The sequence below is a fragment of the Clytia hemisphaerica genome, unplaced genomic scaffold (assembly GCF_902728285.1).
Source record: "Clytia hemisphaerica strain Z4C2 unplaced genomic scaffold, Clytia hemisphaerica genome assembly, whole genome shotgun sequence".
Lineage (NCBI taxonomy): Eukaryota > Metazoa > Cnidaria > Hydrozoa > Leptothecata > Clytiidae > Clytia > Clytia hemisphaerica.
In genome coordinates this window covers 42,449-61,006 of record NW_027104121.1, presented here as the reverse complement: position 1 = coordinate 61,006, position 18,558 = coordinate 42,449, and the positions used below count along the sequence as shown (strand labels likewise).

The following is an 18,558-nucleotide window of genomic DNA, read 5'->3' as shown; positions in this document are numbered from 1 at the left end:
TGGTTTAATAAGTATATCTAGCTCTGAAACGATAAAAATTAGCAATATTATAGTGCTAGAATATAGCAAAATGTTAAAATGATTTCAAGTCCCTTTCAAGTTAAAAGAAGAGGCACACAACATCATTCAAATGTATTTCTTAACAAAAATGATAAAAATTTATAAGCTACTCTGAAAATATTTTCTCCAGTTCAACTCTCATCTCTTAAATCACTTCTTGTAAATATTAATGTGTTCTTTTACCTGGCGTGTTTTTAAAACTAAAAGGAGAATCTGTTCTCCATCAGCTGCTTGATAACAACAACAAAAAATTAGCTTCTTTGAAATTCTGTAAATTCTCTACGATGGAGTTTTCTTTTTGCTACCGCGAGAAAGATTTTTTATTAACCTAATGTCTGTTATCTATCATCTTTCTCTCCTTTCTTTATTAATCAAAAATCTATTCATTAAATGAGCAAAAGATCTTTACATACGCTCACTTTCTCTGTTGTGACAAGATTTTTTGTCTTTGGGTTTTTTGAATTTTTCATAACTAAAATTAACTTAGAGACAGCATATAATTTTTACATAACAAACTCTAGCTTTATTCAAGGTTTTTTATCGGGCATAAGTAAATTATGACCTGAAATATCTTTTTTTGGTGATTATCATTTCTGTCAGATTTTAGCACCCCTGTCTCACACTTTTTCCCTGATCGCACCGAGACACTTTCATCTTTTTTTTTTTAGTAATAAAAATTATAATTTGGATAAGAACATTGATCTATGCTTACAAATAGTGATTCTTATAGATAAAGATTCGTTTTTACAGCCAAAAATATTAAAATCTGCTTGAGCCAACTTCTACCTATGATGGTACCCTTTTTCATGCAAAAAAAGAGAAAAATTTAATGAACCAATTTTTTACCAAAAATTTTCAGTCCAAAAAACCCTATTTTTGGGCATTTTTGGGTCCAAATTGGCCCAAAAATTTTCTTTTCGAAAATCGGGCTCCGTCACATTTTGGTAATCACCATTTTTCACCTTTGTACTAACAATCACAAAATTCCTATGATTCAATCCCGAGAAAACTTAACAGATGTACGATGTAGGTAACAGATGAACGGACGGACTGACGGACGAACGAACACAGGTTAATTTATAGGACCTCCACCCCACTGGGGTAGGTCCAAAATCCTGGAAATCTTTCTCGGATTACCCCCTGGAAATGTTCGTCCATCCCCCCTGTATGGATATAAAATGGAATGGCCCATTCTTATAGAAGAAAGCGTGTAGTTTCTCATTAAGTTTCTTATTTGGAATGTAGGCCCGAACCAGACAATTTCTTTTCGATTGGGAGGGGGAGGAAAAATTACGTACTAACAAGGGGTTATAGGCGCATATGCATACGCTCACATACATGGGGGGAGATGCTACTCGACTTTTGACATTTTAGCCGGTCATATTCTCCCCCTATGGATAACGGGGTAAAAAAACTGCTTAAAATACCCGGTATGTATAATGAGTGAGCCAAGTGTAAAAAGTCAGACCCAGTGAAACTCTAAGTACCAATGTTCACGTCTATTAATTCTCACGCATCAGCCAATTGTTTTCAAATTGTCGGTATTAATATTTGCGCTTCAAGGCGCGAAATAAAAATAAAGAAACCTATTGAGATAAGAAACTTCTATATACTAAAAGTCAAATTTTCTATGAGCCGTGGGGTGGCCATTATGGATTTTTTTCCAAGTCTCTTTTTAGATCGAGCTCCGAGCGGGAAAACAGTACAGTGTTCTTTTTTCGAGGCGGAGTACGTTTCGTTTGAGACACGTCACCGGAAAACATGCCTACGGTTCCTTGCCGATCGGGAAACGTCGCCCGGTTCGGAAGCGTATCTTCGTTTTCGAAATTCTACTTTACTGGTAATTTTCGTAAAAGTAAATAAACAGAACAGCTACTTTGCTTTTTCTTTCTTTGGTTTCTTAATATTGATTGATTTATTATATATTTCATTTCAGCAACAGAAAAAAGTAATAATTTGAAAGAATTGTACATCTGGTCTCTCTGCTCTGGTCACTGGTGCCATCGTTTGTAAATGGATAGGGAATGGTGTAAATGCTAATGGTCATGGTATTCCTGTTTCTTAAAATAGAGAACATTTTGTTATGGATTTGTACGGTTGTTCTTCAGAAATTATTATGGGGCTTATCGCAACCAACCACCCTAACAAAATAAACAAAGACCAAAGACCGACCAATGGAAACATTTACTTTACCCCTCTTGAAAAATTGAGAGTGGCATATTTTTGCTGCTGCATGATATGGTAATACATCTAAGTAATTTGGTAGTCTTTATAGGCGGCAAACACAAATATGTTCGTTCACCCATCGACTCACTTTTTAGGACGATCGTCTGACTCACTTTTTAGACCGGCCGACTCACTTTTTAGACCCAACGAGGATATTTGTTATTACCGCCTTATACGTTTCTCTTCGATACTTTACTTTGGTTGCGGGCTGCGCTGCGCAAGAAGAAGCAGCAACAATGAATATTTGGTACGTACAATAGTGTAGATACATTATCATGTTGAAACGTATGATTGCATGGATATCATTGACACGACTATATATTAGACTTTTTCCTTATCACAATGTTATGTTGTTTAACCAAGAACTCTAGAACAATGATAAGCAAAATTAAAGATACACTTTCACTTTATTTTCCATCATTTTTATTATGTTGTAATTAGGAAAAGGTTATAATAGTTATTGACACCATCATATGATAAAATGAATCATTCTAATTTCATTCAGATTTATATACATTAAATTTATCACAAGCACCTCTTCAATTAACACTAAACCTCATTATGAAAATATTGACATTATCCTATCTTCCATTTCTTTGGGTTCCTTTTTAATATTGAGCGGCTGATATTTTCATTACCAGTTTTTTGTCCTCAATAAATTCATGTTTTCTGTGTAGTAAATGATTTTGGCCTTCGAGCTTAGCTTCTTTCTTCTGTTATTAATCATTATATGTCTGTATAAAAAGTAAAATGGTTAATCGGGAGGGAAAATAGGTAAATAATATGTGGCACATTTTTGTTCCTTGTGTTTTTGTTTATATTGGGAATCCGCCATTTTTCTTTAAATCTGTTCACATAGCAACGTGATAGACCGTATATTTTATAGCCCGCGCTTTTACGGAAGATATAACTAGCTAAGAAACTCCACGGATTTCTAGCCGTGAAGCTAATCTTTTTCCTTATATGGCTATATAGACCGTATATTTTATAGCCCGCGCTTTTACGGAAGATGTAACTAGCTAAGAAACTCTACGGATTTCTAGCCGTGAAGCTAATCTTTTTCCTTATATGGCTATACTTACTCCATATTTGGAAAATGTCAATATAGCGGCTTCAAAGTCAAAACACTGGAAGAGCCTCCATAGAAATCCAAGTTCATCTTCCAACGAAAAAGAAAAAATTCTCAAGCTGTCAAGGCCAAAAGAAAAAGAAGAATATCAAGATTTATTGCTGTAGTCAACCAAATTTCTCAGCTGCTGTTGGGTAAACATTTCCTTCCATTTCCATTTTCCTACATACAGGTATGTTACTTTTTTTTTAATTATTAAGTTATGTTTTTTTGCTTTCAATGGGAGATCATGATTATGCAAGGGCTCAGCACCAGTTCGGCCCAATTGCTGATCATCATGATGGCCAAGAACAAGAAGTAAGGAATGTATTCAGGAGAGTTGCAGATGATGCTGATATAGCTGATGCACGCCGAAGAAGAGGTGATCACGCAATCAATGCTGTAGGAATCATTGCTAATCAGCAACAACAACAACAGCTTCCTGCTCCTCCAGTAAATAATGATCGTATTTTATTGATTGATGGAGTTTTGGCAGTGCTGCCTGATGTTGCGAATGATGATGATAATGTAGTTATACCACCTGCTGGTGCAGCAGATGCTGGACTTGAAAACATAAGGAGACAGAATAATGCCGATCGTCAAAGAGTCTATCAAATGGATGAGTTACAAGAGCAAGGAGTCAGAAGAAGGAGACGTGCTAATTTGAACCACCAAAATCTGAATCAACCATTGCTCAATGCTGCACGTGCTCATATTTGGCAAGTTGTTGGCTTACCTTCAAGACATTACATTGGGGAATTTAATGTTCAATGTCCACACTGTAATGCAACCAAGTTCCCTGATGAATCATTCAATTGTTGTGTCCAGGGAGCGGTACGACTGCCCCCAGCCATGCCATTTCCTGATGATTTACGTGAGCTCTTTACATCTAATTCTGCAGAAGCAAAGAATTTCAGGAAGCTGATTCGTGTTTACAACAATTTGTTTAGTTTTGTTTCCATGTCTGCCAATATCGTTGACCCACCTGGACGGGGACCTCCCTGTTTCAGAATTTGTGGACAGATATGTCATAGATATGGTGCATTATTTCCTGATGACAATGCCCAAGCGTCATTCAGTCAAATTTATCTCATTGAGGCAGCACAAGCATTGAACAACAGAATGGCAAATCCTTCCGCTGCCGATTGTAATCGCAATACTATGGCTACCATACAAACTGTTTTACGCCAAGTTTCCCCTTGGGTAAGACAATATCTGTATATGAAAGAAGTTGAAGAAAGAGAACAGATCCGTGCTGCTGAGGAGAATCGTCCGACATCTGAAGTGAGGATGATCATGCGTTCTGATAATGATAACAGGCGTGGAAATGCACCAGTCAACAATGAAGTTGCTGCTGTTTTTGTTGGCGATGATGGTGCTCCCCCAACCACCAGAGATGTTGTTGTTTATCCCAGGGACCAACCATTGAGAAAAATTGATTATACATCACAACTCAATGATCCATTAACCTATCCGTTGTTGTTCCCTCACGGTGATCTAGGATGGAATACCCAGATGGCATACAATCTTGATAATCAAATACTAAATCGTCCTCGAAGAGACAGGGTAAGCATGAAAGAGTTCTATCAACATCGTATTGCTGTACGCCCTGAGTTTTCAGCACTTCATCATGCTGGTAAACTCTTCCAGCAATACCTGGTTGATAGCTATACAAAAATCGAAGGTGATCGATTACACTGGTATAGAACCAACCAGGCTACAATCAGGGCTGATCGCTACAGGGGTTTGCATGATTATCTGAATGATCAAGCAGAAGCACGCCAGGCCAGAGTTGGTAGGGTCACTATTCTACCATCAACCTTTGCAGGAAGTCCCCGTAACATGCATCAACTCTATCTAGATGCTATGGCAGTGGTTGCTGTATTTGGTAAGCCTGATTTGTTTGTTACAATGACATGTAACCCAAAATGGAGAGAGATTACGGAAAACCTTTTACCAGGCCAAACCGCAAGTGATCGTCCTGATTTAGTTTCCCGTGTTTTTAGTGCAAAGTTGAAGGCACTTAAAAACGACATTCTAACTAAAGGTATCTTTGGTAAAGGTAAAGTTTCTGTTCATGTAATTGAATTTCAAAAGCGTGGCCTACCCCACGCTCATATGTTGATTACTCTTGAGGATGGTGACAAAATACGTTCCCCTGAAGACATTGACAGTTTGATCTGTGCCGAGATCCCAGATATCAATGAGGATCCCGAATTGTATGAAACCATCAAAGCAACGATGATTCATGGTCCATGTGGTGCCATCAATCCCAACTCGCCATGTATGGAAGACGGTCATTGTAGTAAAGAGTATCCTAAGGAATTCAGCGATGAAACCATTATGGCAAATAACGGTTATCCAATTTACAAGCGGCGAGAAGATGGTCGTACTGTCACTGTTCGCAATATGGAGTTGGATAACAGGTGGGTTGTCCCATATAATCCCTGGGCTTCCAAGAAGTACAACTGTCACATCAATGTTGAAGCATGTACCTCTATTAAAGCTATCCAGTATTTATTTAAGTACATATACAAGGGTCATGATCAAGCACGCATTGAAATAGTGGAAGAAATTGAACACGATGAAATAAAGCAGTTTATTGATGCCCGCTATGTTTCAGCCCCTGAGGCAGCATGGCGTATTTTTGGTTACAACCTCCATGATTCCACCCATACTGTCATCCGGCTTGATTTGCATCTCCCGAATGAGCAAATGGTATATTTTAGAGAAGGTGATGAGGCAAATGCTTTGGAGAGAGCAGACCGCAAAAACACAAAGCTTACTGCATGGTTTGAACTGAATCGAACAGATCCAGGTGCACACGATAAACTTTACACAGACATTCCATACCATTATGTCTTTGACGCTCGAACAAAGAAATGGAAGATACGTCGAAGAAATGTAAAGTTAGTAAGTCGCATGTATAATGCTTCGGTAAGAGAGGGTGAGCGATTTTATTTAAGAGTTTTATTGCTTCATGTGGCTGGAGCAACATCATTTGAGGAACTTAGAACGTTCGATGGTGTTTTTCATCCATCCTTTAGAGAGGCATGTATTGCACGTGGGCTTTTGCAAGATGATAACCTTTGGATCACAACTATGGAGAATGTAGCACAGTATGGTACTGCCAGTAAAATCCGTAAGGTTTTTTGTATGATTTTGATCCATGGAGAGGTCAATAATCCTCCAGAAATCTGGGAGCGCTTTCACCTCGACATGATGCACGACTTCTTGAGAAATCATCAAGAAGCTATCGCCCAAAATATGGTACTTCAACGTATTGAAAGGCATCTTCAGCAATTCGGTAAGCATCTTGCTGACTTTGGGTTGCCAATGTTAGAAGAAGCATTGCCTGAAGATGATGATCTTAATCTCGACGAAATGAGACAACAAGCAAATTTGTTACGACCTCAACTGAATGCTGATCAACAAACAGTCTGCCAAGCAGTTATCAATGCTGTGGTAAACAATGATAGTGCACATCCAAATGTATTCTTTTTGGATGGTCCAGGAGGTACGGGAAAAACTTTCACTTACAACTTTCTCATCCGGGAATTGTTGGGGATGAACAAGAAGATTGCTACGTGTGCCTGGACTGGCATAGCTGCAATCCTACTAGATAAAGGTAAGACCATGCATTCCCTTTTCAAACTACCAGTCCCCATTCTGGATAACTCTACCTGTAATGTAACTGCAAATAGTGCACATGCGCGATATCTGCGTAGACGTGATTTGTTTGTTATTGACGAGGCCAGTATGATACCAAAATTTGCATTTGAAGCTATCGATCTCATGCTCCGAGATATATGCAATAGTAATGTTCCTTTTGCCGGCAAAGTAATTCTTCTAGGTGGAGACTTTCGTCAAACACTTCCAATTGTTAGACGTGGGGGTGCTGCTCAAATTGTCGAGTCTTGCTTAAAACGTTCCCGCCTTTGGCATTATGTGCAAATCCACTACTTGCGCCGAAATATGAGGGCTGCTGAGGGTGAACAAGAATTTGCCAATTTTTTGTTGCGTCTTGGGGGAGCTCAGTTACCTATAAAGCCAGATGACCCGTATCAAGGCTGCATTGAGGTCCCAAATCACTGTGTCGTTCCTTCACAGGCTGAATTGATCAACAGTATTTTTGGGAATTTGGATGTTGATTTTTCTAAACGAGCAACTCTCACACCCACTAATCTTGACTCTTTTCAAATAAATGATGGTGTTTTAGAAAGATTACCAGGGGAAACAACAACTTATTTCAGTTTTGACTCAGTCATCTCAGATGACCAGGATGAAATTGATCGTTATCCTCAAGAGTTTTTACACAGCTTAACTCCATCAGGCATGCCTCGACATCGCCTGAATGTAAAGGTAGGTGCCATAGTAATGCTTTTAAGAAACCTTTCCATGCAGGAAGGTTTGTGCAATGGTACCCGAATGATTGTTAGAAATTTGCACCAAAATATTATTGAATGTGAGATCATTTCTGGTGCACATCAGGGAGATAGACACTTTATTCCTAGGGTGGCTCTCGACCCAAATGATACTGGTTTGCCCTTTTCATTCAAGAGGACTCAATTTCCATTGAGACTCTCTTATGCCGTGACCATAAACAAAAGTCAAGGCCAAACATATGATAAAGTAGGTATACTTCTTGAAAAGCCTTGCTTTAGTCATGGTCAACTTTATGTGGCTTTTTCCCGGGCAAGATCATTTGAGAGTGTCAAGATATATATCAAAGACACTAATCATCAGGGAAAAGTTGGTCAAACTTTTTTCACAAATAATATTGTTTATAGACAAATTTTATAGTTTTTTGAGGAGTTGGCTTTAATGAAAGGGTTAAACAATTGAATATTTAATCTCATGAAAATTCTACCTAGACTTTTTCTTCTGGACTCTAACCAACATTCTATGATATAATGTACATTTAAATGAAATGGATTCACATTCTAAAGGCTCTCCAAATTGTTTCCTACATCTACATATAACAGACCCTTCAAATGCATTAAAATAAAAAAAATCAATCTGGAGAAGTTAAAAGTAACCGTTTACCCTTTCCTTAAAGTCATATTCAAATAATCAATTTGTTGAGGTGTGATTATTTTCTATTTCGTTTAATTTAAATCAAAGCTGCTTACTTTCTTGCTGCACAAATTTTATTCTGTTCCTTAACAAAAGATTTTGACTCTTTCAATTATTTGCTACTTTCACACAACTGAATAAAGTAAAATTGCCAACCAACTAATGCCATTTTAGATATTTAAATCATCATTTTATGACTTAATGGTTGACAAAACCATTTGAATGAAACACAATACAAATCCAAATCGTTACTTATTAATTATTTCGGTTTCTAAATATTAGCCAAAGGCTTCACGATCTAACATAATGTTTACCTTTCCGATTTTCAACAATAAGTTGATATGTCCATATGCTTATCGTACTATATAATGATGATTGTAAACTAAATTAACTTTCATATGACACCAAATTTGACATCAAAATAACAAATCAAAGGTAATAATAATAAAGTGGACAATATTTAACGTTCTCTGGATAGATAACTTTTTTTAATTTGTACGATAAAATTTGTGCAGTTAAGTCCTTTTGCATCGTTTATTATTGTTTCTGAGTTTCCACTATGAATGTTGATAATGTTTTCATAGTGTTGTAGTGTTATAACTACAAATTTTTGTAACATGCTGATAGTGTTTGTTACAGAGATGATTATACTCAATTTTTAAGTGTTGTTTTTTAAAAGAGTTTCCGCTATGAATGTTGATAGTGTTTTCATAGTGTTGTAGTGTTATAGCTACAAATCTTTGTAACATGCTGATAGTGTGTTTGTTTCAGAGATGATTATACTCATTTTGAAGTGTTATTTTTTAAAAGAGTTTCCGCTATGAATGTTGATAATGTTTTCATAGTGTTGTAGTGTTATAGCTACAAATTTTTGAAACATGTTGATAGTGTTTGTTTCAAAGATGATTATTCTCTCAATTTTTTTTATAAAGGGTTAATTAAACTTTGTTTTACTTTTTTTGTCGTTTAAAAAATCAGTTTTTAAGATGCCTATAAGCAGCTTTGTACCCTAAACGTTGTTGTACGTTTGTGTTTAGGGTGGGGTACAAAGTCCTATGGCTTATCCTTCACGTGGTGTACCCTGTTACACATCTTTAAAGCATATGTAATATGCCTTAAAAATGCTAACTGAAAGTCAAGGCTTAGAAGAACCTTAAAGGAATAAATTTTCGCTGAAAAGATTTCGAAAAATTTGGTGTATTTTGCCTGTCCAAATTTGAAATAATCAATGCTTTCTTCATCTTCACTTAATTAGTGATTTGCTTTAAGCAAAACTTAATCTCCACTGTAAAGTTATTTTTCATTTTTTAACTGAAATATGTTTACGCCAAAATTTGTTCCTTTAAGGAACAAGTTATTTTGTCCAACTTTAATATGAAAAATGTATGGAGATGTATTTATATGTATTTATCTCTTCAATACCCAAAGAGACATTTGAACTAACTTCTTTTTTTCTCATGTCTAAAATCTTCCCCAATGTAAAAATCACACTTTATTTTTAAGGCCTGTTTTATATGAATTGTTTTGGGATTACCATTAATTAATATATATCTTTTCTTTACAGACAAAAATTAAAAACAAATTAGAATTAAAAATCATGTCACAGACTAGGGATGACTTTTTAATGGAAGAAATTACAGCGGAAGAGAAAAGGATAAGGAAAATGAAAGCAGCAATTGAGGAAGATCGAGAACAACTGAGGAGTGAGAAAGTATGGCTGAGCGAAGAGAAAGAAAAGGTGGAGAGGGAACAATTAAATAATCGGAACGAAAGGCAGGAATTAGAAAGGATGAGAAATGAATTGGAGCAGGAAAGGGAATTATTAACGGTGGAGAAGGCAAGACTAGAAGAGGAAAGGAAGGTTTTTGATGATGAGAAGCTGGCCAACTAGAAAGACCTTTCAAGAAAGGCTTACGACCGCTATCGTGGCATACACGGCGGGCCACGGTCGACGAAATCTTTTAAACATTGGGTGGAGAAAGGTGGGCAGGATTCAGCTGGTTTTTTGTCGTCCTGGAGCGCGAAGAATAATTCTTTGCAGCTTGGAAATCAAACCCCCCAACACCAACACCATTATAAAATAGACCAAAAAGTCTTCCATGTAAGTCTTTCTGGAGAGGCAGCCACTGGTGTCAAGCTATGATCGATTTAACATAGCTTGACTGCTTACATGGAAAATTTTTTGTATTAGTCTTGCACATTTTAGTTTTTACCTTTCTGACTAAGCCTAAAATTCTCACAAAACCACTATAGCAAGAAGGACAAGATAGTTGCTTGAATATACTTTTGTTACTCCAACAAGGTTCCACTTGCAAGTTTAAATCTTTGATTATATCCCATAATGTATCGTTTCATTCAGAAAAATGTTTCCAGGATTTGAGTTCCCGTTGAGAATTTACAAAATGAAGTATTCAGATCATTCCCTTAAAAAAGGAAAGGTTTCTACTGTTGACAATTTCGTTTAGAGTTTGCAGTTAGGTATTTTACCAGATAAAGATTAAACATCATTGCCATATGCATAAATTAATCCCTGAAGATCGCTTATTTAACCTACCTTTGCCCAGTCTATTTATTCATAAGAGTTAGCATTTTATAGTTGCCTGTGCATCATACTCAGAGGTGTATAGATATTTCTATTATTTAGTTGCCTGTGCATGATACTCAGAGGTGTATAGATATTTCTATTATTTAGTTGCCTGTGCATGATACTCAGAGGTGTATAGATATTTCTATTATTTAGTTGCCTGTGCATGGTTCACACAGGGTTAGATATTTCTATTATTTAGTTGCCTGTGCATGGTTCACACAGGGTTAGATATTTCTATTATTTAGTTGCCTGTGCATGGTTCACACAGGGTTAGATATTTCTATTATTTAGTCGCCTGTGCATGGTTCACACAGGGTTAGATATTTCTATTATTTAGTCGCCTGTGCATGGTTCACACAGGGTTAGATATTTCTATTATTTAGTCGCCTGTGCATGGTTCACACAGGGTTAGATATTTCTATTATTTAGTCGCCTGTGCATGGTTCACACAGGGTTATAGATGACAAGTAGAGAATTAACAAAACAGTCAGTCACAACTTTGAAATAATATTGCTTAATTCTACTTAAAGTCTTTCAGGGCAAGATAGAAATCTTTATTATTACCTCGATATTCTTTGCAAAATCAAACATAAACTTTTGTATCTATACATTTCAAGGTTTATTTAATACGCCAATCTTTCAATGTCAATGTCCCATTCATATCATTGGAATCGTTAGGAAAAGGTTCTTCGATATTATTTGCAAAAATATACCAATTGTTATCAATTTAAGATTAATATGATTCATCTTTTTGTCATTTTCAGTAAGATACTAATTTAATGAATGTATTGAGTATTGTATTGGTATATGGTATGGTTGTATTGTTCCCGCTATACATAAAAGGTAAGTAAACATTTTTCTATAAGTTTAAAAACAGTGTCCTTTTTCTAACTTATTTTAAATAGGTACATTCCATTTATGTTTTACCTTTTCATTCATTATAGAAAACATGGCATGTGACGTGATAGCGTAACAGATTGAATATATGGCGAAATGTAAGAATAACTTTTTTTCTTCATACCTTACTATCCAATTTTATATTTTGTGCTCTTCGCCAACCTGTCAATAATATTTACAATCCAAAGGGCTTATGATGCGTTCAGCTTATCTACTCCTCGGCGGGTGCGACGCCGGGTGACGGCTAGTCTATATACTAAAAGTCTAATTTTCTATGAGCCGTGGGGAAGCCATTATGGATTTTTTTCCAACTTTCTTTTTAAATCGAGCTCCGAGCGGGAAAACAGTACAGTGTTCTTTTTTCGAGGCGGAGTACGTTTCTTTTGAGACACGTCACCGGAAAACATGCCTACGGTTCCTTGCCGATCGGGAAACGTCGCCCGGTTCGGAAGCCTATTTTTGATCGGACCATACTGCTTTCTAACAGTCAAAATAAAGATGGCGGCAAAAAAACAACTGGTTGCTACTGCTCATTTGCTCTTTTTCTTTGGGTTTTATGCTTTAATGAGTTGAATTGGATCATGATTTTTGTGTGATTGTTACAAGAAATGGACGATGATGAAGTTTATTGTTAATCTTTCCTGGATTTGATGCTTCGTTTGGTTTGGCATGAGAGATGCAATCTCTTCTCTTCTATTCTTGAAAAACAGGACATTTTATCAACTTTGATCATGCTAGGTATATTTGAAAAATTAAACCGCCTCACTTTGTAGACCGACCGACCGCCTCACTTTGCAGACCGACCGACCGCCTCACTTTGTAGACGGACCGACCGCCTCACTTTGTAGACCGACCGACCGCCTCACTTTGTAGACCGACCGACTCACTTTTTAGACCGACCGACTCACTTTTTAGACCAACCGACTCACTTTTTAGACCGGCCGACTCGCATTTTAGACCGGCTGACTCACTTATTAGACCGGCCGACTCACTTTTTAGACCGACCAACTCACTTATTATATTAGACCGACCGACTCACTTATTAGACCGACCGACTCACTTATTATATTAGACCGACCGACTCACTTTTTAAACCGACCGACTCACTTTTTAAACCGACCGACTCACTTTTTAAACCGACCGACTCACTTTTTAGAATCTAAACGTCCAAATTCACAACCAAAAGGTTTTTCACGTTTAAAATGCACGTTTAGATTATATATTCAAAGATAATCGACCGACATGATACAATATATCATTATCGGTCGACATTTTCTTCCACATGCGTTTAAAACGTGGAAAAAACTTTTGGCTGTGAATTTGGACATTTTCTTCCCGCTGTGCGTGTAAAACGTGGAAATTTTTGCTGTGAATTTGGACACTTTCTTCCACTTGTGTTTAAAACGTGGAAATTTTTGCTTTGAATTTGGACATTTTCTTCCACGTGCGTTTAAAATGTGGAAATTTTTGCTGTGAATTTGGACACGTCCCTTGCCATCCAAAGGGCTTTTGATGTGTTCAACAACACTCTACTCGGCGGGTGCGACGCCGGTGACGGCTAGTATTATACTAATTGGCGTATTCATTAAAACATGAAGTGTAACGCTTTTATAATTAGAGAGATGCTTTTACCCAAAAGGTATTGCATGAAAAAAAAAGTCCAACCATAGTATTTCCAGTGTTATATTAGGCCAGGGGTCGGTTAAAGCAGTTTAAAGCAGTTTAGAAATATTGTTTTAATTTTGCGTACCCCTTGTCAGCGTATAATTTCGGTATAAAATATTGCACTTTTAAAACACCAATGGGTCACTAAAGACAGGGTTATATTGTTAAATCGGTTGTCATTTATCTTATCGATTTATAGTTTAGCCCATGGACACGGACGAGCTTAGGGATTGATCGAGTTTTACTATTTTTCTTCTAAGGTGAATAAAAGCAGTTTGAATCACATAAAATTAAACTGAAACTGTTTTTCGTATTTATGTAGTTGTACTGATGGCTTAGTTGTACTGATGGCGTAGTCGAAAAGCGTTTTCTGAAACAAATTTGACTTTTAAATAAAACTATGGCGAATGAATTTAACACACATAAGGGAAAACCTTAGACGGACGGTTGCTTAGAAGGAGGGAGCGCTATATTTGATAGTCACACCGAAACTATTGTTTATCTGAGAGCTATGAACTCCAGAACCCTTTGTGGAGTTCGAAAGATAGTGAATTTTAATGCATTTGCTTATATGTAAGTAATGCTAAAAATTGTGGCTGTGTGTCTATAATTCACATTTAAAACGAATTTTGAAAGAACATGATGAAAAGCTAATCAAATTTTGCTTCGATTTTTAATCAAAGTTTTCCAAGCAAGATAACTGAACTTGGTTTTGGACACAAAATATATTCAAATCGCCGCCATCGTCTTTAGGATAGAGAAACAATTCACTCCCGACTACTTTTCCAACTTTTTTTCCAAGCAATTTCCTCCCGAGGCAACTTTCTCCTGAAGCAACTTTCTCCCGAGGCAACTTTCTCTAAGCTACGTTTAACATTGGTCATGAAAAGTTGTTTAATCCAGAAAAACTCTTTTAATTCTTAAAGCGGGAAAGCTAAGTTTGACAAAGTTTAACGTTTCCGTGTAATTGCGTATACTACAGTTAATGAGTAAACACAGGTGTCCTAGGTTTTCCACTCTTAGGGAAACTCTGAATAATCTTACCTCGTTAAACTCAAGAAAACCTAGGATCAACTGAGGTAACCGTAATTGAAAATACCTATTTTAACTACTTTTTTTGCGGTGACCAAATCCAGGCGATTGAACAATATCCTCAGAGAAACTGTCCGCAAATCTATCTTACTTTTCTGAAACGGGGATCTTTAACCATAAAAAGCAAGTGCTGATTGTCGCACTTTTTCCAGAAGTTTTATCAGTTGTTAGCGGGAACGAAACGGTCCCTTTCTTGCCAAAACCAATGGCAGGTATGAACCGAGCACCCATTAAAAACTGAAGTACGTCCTCGATTGTAATCTTCACAGTTTTTATTTCATCATCAGGGCTGCCAATTGGGTGATAGCTTACATTCCTACTTTGCCCATCTTCTAACTCGTCTAGAAATTGTTGCCAAATGCGATGTTATTCTCGTCTTTTCTCTTCAGCGAGGTTAGGGCTGAGAAGTCATAGATAGATCCAATTGCGCATGATATCAGAGCCCTTGATATGCTTTGCAGTACACACCAATTCTTCTTCAGGGAATCATCTCATTAGTGAGAGGAGGCCAGATAACAAAATTGATATCCAATTAAATTCTTTAACTGAAAAAGAGCTGAAGCACGCTCTCTCTTACGCGGATTTTTTTATGGCAGACTTTACTCTTATTCCTATTGACTTTGTGCCAGTATAATCGTTCGCACGCATACTGTACCTATTTGAATAAGCTTTGAAAAAGAAAGTTATATTCTTTCGTTGTTAACTATATTTCCTTGATATTTTACCTTTTTCCAATATCAATGTTGGAGGATATTATTACTCCGGCGCATTTGGCTGTTTGTAGCCCACTCTTTCTTGATTTTTGGGACAGCCCCCCCCCCGTGAATATGGAGGAGCTGCTCCTGTTGGCTTTCGTTTATAACGGGGTCGTCTACATTGACTATCATCCGTGTTGCCGAACATACGTCTTTTAGTGAAGAACTAAGAGAGATCAGAAAGTATGTAGGAAATAGGTTAGGAAATAGGTATACACTTTTTTTTATAAGGATTACATAAATGGAAATGAGCCTCACAATTCTTAAACATTTTCAGTTTTGAGCCTTAAAATATTCTTAAGTAATTCTTAAATTTCAAAAGGAGAGCAAGAAATCTTTTTTTTAAATTAATGATCAAAGTATGTATATTTTCCTTTGAAATAGTCTCAAACATGCGAAAAAGAAGAGGGGACGAATTATTTCAACAAAACGTTAATAAGTTTTCAACAAAACGTTAATAAGTTTTCAACAAAACGTTAATAAGTTTTCAACAAAACGTTAATAAGTTTTGTTTCTTTTACTTTAGGATAAAATCAAAACGATTAACATTTTTGAGGCTCAGATTATTCTTAAAAAATCCTTAAAATTTTGCAAGATTGAGCCTTGTGATTCTTATAAAAACTACAGTGTGCTATAATAGGTTTAATAGGATCATTGACTGTCTTGCTGTATCACGAGAAAATCAATTTCAATATTTGGTCCAAATCTAGAAGTTTCAGCTGAAATTTCAGCCTTTTTAATGGACCAAACACAATGTAAAATGATAATTATAGCACTATTCTACAAAAAGTTACTTTTTTTGTTGGTCGTCTTCATCTTCATTTTTCTGATTTTGATTTTGCACAATTTATACTAACCCTGTTTCCTCACAGACTACGAGATTAATCAGAAAAAGATGTGAAAAGTCAGAAAATCGCATTTGTCTTACACTGATGTTCCGCTTGTTACACTATTGCCACCAGACAAAAGGAGGTCGTGAGAGAGTGACTTCGCTCCCTGTCCAAAATGGATTAGTTCTTGAGTCAGTGATTTGCCACAATTAATTTCGTCACTGAGGCACATTAAAATCTTTGATTCATCTAAAATAATTACAATAACAATATTTCAATTTTAGTTCAGTCAGAGCGTTCAGTCAGGCGATAAAATAGCTTATTCAAAACGCTCTACAGGTTGACATATTTTGTTTACAAAGACCAGTGTTCTTAACCCGATTAACCCCAACCTTTGATTTTTGACATGTTTATTTTTAAAAGAGTATTTAGTGTTTATTCAACGTTTTGTACCTTCACCCACCTGTAGGAGTAACGTTTTTACCAAAGAGAGTTCACCTCTTATCAAATGAGCCACATATCTTGTCTGCTGATTCAGCACCAAGTCATATACATAAACAGTAAAAAAGCTGCCCAATGCTAATGGCTTGCTCCATTAACTGTTGCATTTGAAACACTTTATAGATTGGTCTCAAAAGAAAAATGGTGTAAGAAAAAAACACAACATTCTCTTGCTAGAGTTAACAGAGTAGACTTTTAATCTACAGTGAATAGTGAGTCATAGTCAAAAGCTTACTTTTAGATTCTTGAAGGGTGATTGACAGCAACCTTGAAACAGCAAATGCCACTGCAAATCGTGCAGGTTGTTCGTTCCCCCCAAAGAAACTTATATCGTTGTAGATTCTAAAGGCAATAAAATTTATTTAGATATTATGACTTTTGATACAGCATAAGTTGGGGGCGTACGTTGTGGGTTATTCGAGATAAGGCTATTTTCAGTTTGGGATGGCGGTAATTTTAGGAAAAGAGCACGGGAATGCGGTATTTCACATACCTTACGAGGACGGTAAAAGTCATTATTTTAAAACATACTGAGCATTAACTTCAATACAAAATTTGGCTTCTTGGATAAGACAGCGTTCAATTTTTAGCTCCCCATTCAAAAGATCTACTCCGTTCGAGCAAATGTGTCCTTTTGTAAAGGTTTTGTCTTTAATTTGAATCTGAAAATGAGAGGAATAGCAACAGTTTGCTTACATAAAGAATGGATTTTTCTGTAAATTGAAAAGAGAGACGTTGTAGATAGACGTTGTTGGAAACTAGTCTTGAAAGTCTCTCATTCAAATACCACTCGTTTTTTTGGATGAATCCAACTGCGTCAATCAAAGTGAAGCGCTTAGGATCTTCATAATCCTGTTTTAGGAATAATTCATAAGCTGTTAGCACATCTTTTGAGACAGAATTCGAAATTGTGCAACCATTAGACATTGCATCGCGGATTCTCATTTTGAAACATCTCCCAGAATCCCAAACGTCGCTGTCCAAGTTGATAGTTCTGAAAGTGACAAATTAAATCTGACTCTTTAATGAGGGTTAATCTTACATAGAGTAATCAAAATTGTTGAGAGGTGAATAAACTGAGGCTTTTCAGGCTAGTGAACCATCCTAAACACACCTTGAATAAAAAGAATTAATACGTCATAGTTTGGAAGGGAGTCGCTAGCCCCCTTCCGAGGACAACATACCCCCTTTCAAGTTTTTCCCCCTTTTTGGAGATATTCTAAATTGCAACGGTGAATCAGGGTGATTTTACGTGTGGAACATTAACATTAAGCCTGAATTGAGGAAAAACAGAAAACTCTGCTGGACCAACTAGTAAGCCAAAAACTGTCATGAAAGTGATCTTGCGAGCGAAAGCGAGTAGAAAGAAAATATTTCAAGAAATTTTGGAAATCAAGTCTCAAAATGCTTGTAATATTTTGCTGGCATGCCAACCCCATCCACCTTTTTGATCATTTCCCCCTTTCTAAGGAAAATTTGCCAGCCCCTCTCCTTACAGCCATTTTTTGTCTTGTTAAAGGGGGGGGAGGGGTGCAAACTATACACGCCAGAATAAATTCGTAGAATCTAATTTTGCGATTGAGGGTATTTTAGGTCTAAAACAATGTTATAATTCTATATGGTTTTGTTTCGGGATTTTATTTCACAAATTACACCCTAAATCGAAAATTTAAACTTTGCGAAAAATTTCTTCTTGCGAAATAGCTTCCCTAAATGTAACATGCTTACTTTCTGTGAACTTTTTTGTCACTTCCAATTGCT

General features: G+C 36.5%; 1 protein-coding gene across 1 annotated transcript; it reads left to right on the top strand.

The window, feature by feature from the left end:
* Positions 1–3,634: 3,634 nt before the first annotated feature.
* LOC136813515 (uncharacterized) lies at positions 3,635–10,361 on the top strand. The gene is made up of 2 exons (XM_067070035.1): positions 3,635–7,756; positions 10,035–10,361. The coding sequence occupies exons 1-2, from the start codon at positions 3,635–3,637 to the stop codon at positions 10,359–10,361; spliced, it is 4,449 nt and encodes a 1,482-aa protein (XP_066926136.1).
* The last annotated feature ends 8,197 nt before the right edge of the window (positions 10,362–18,558 follow it).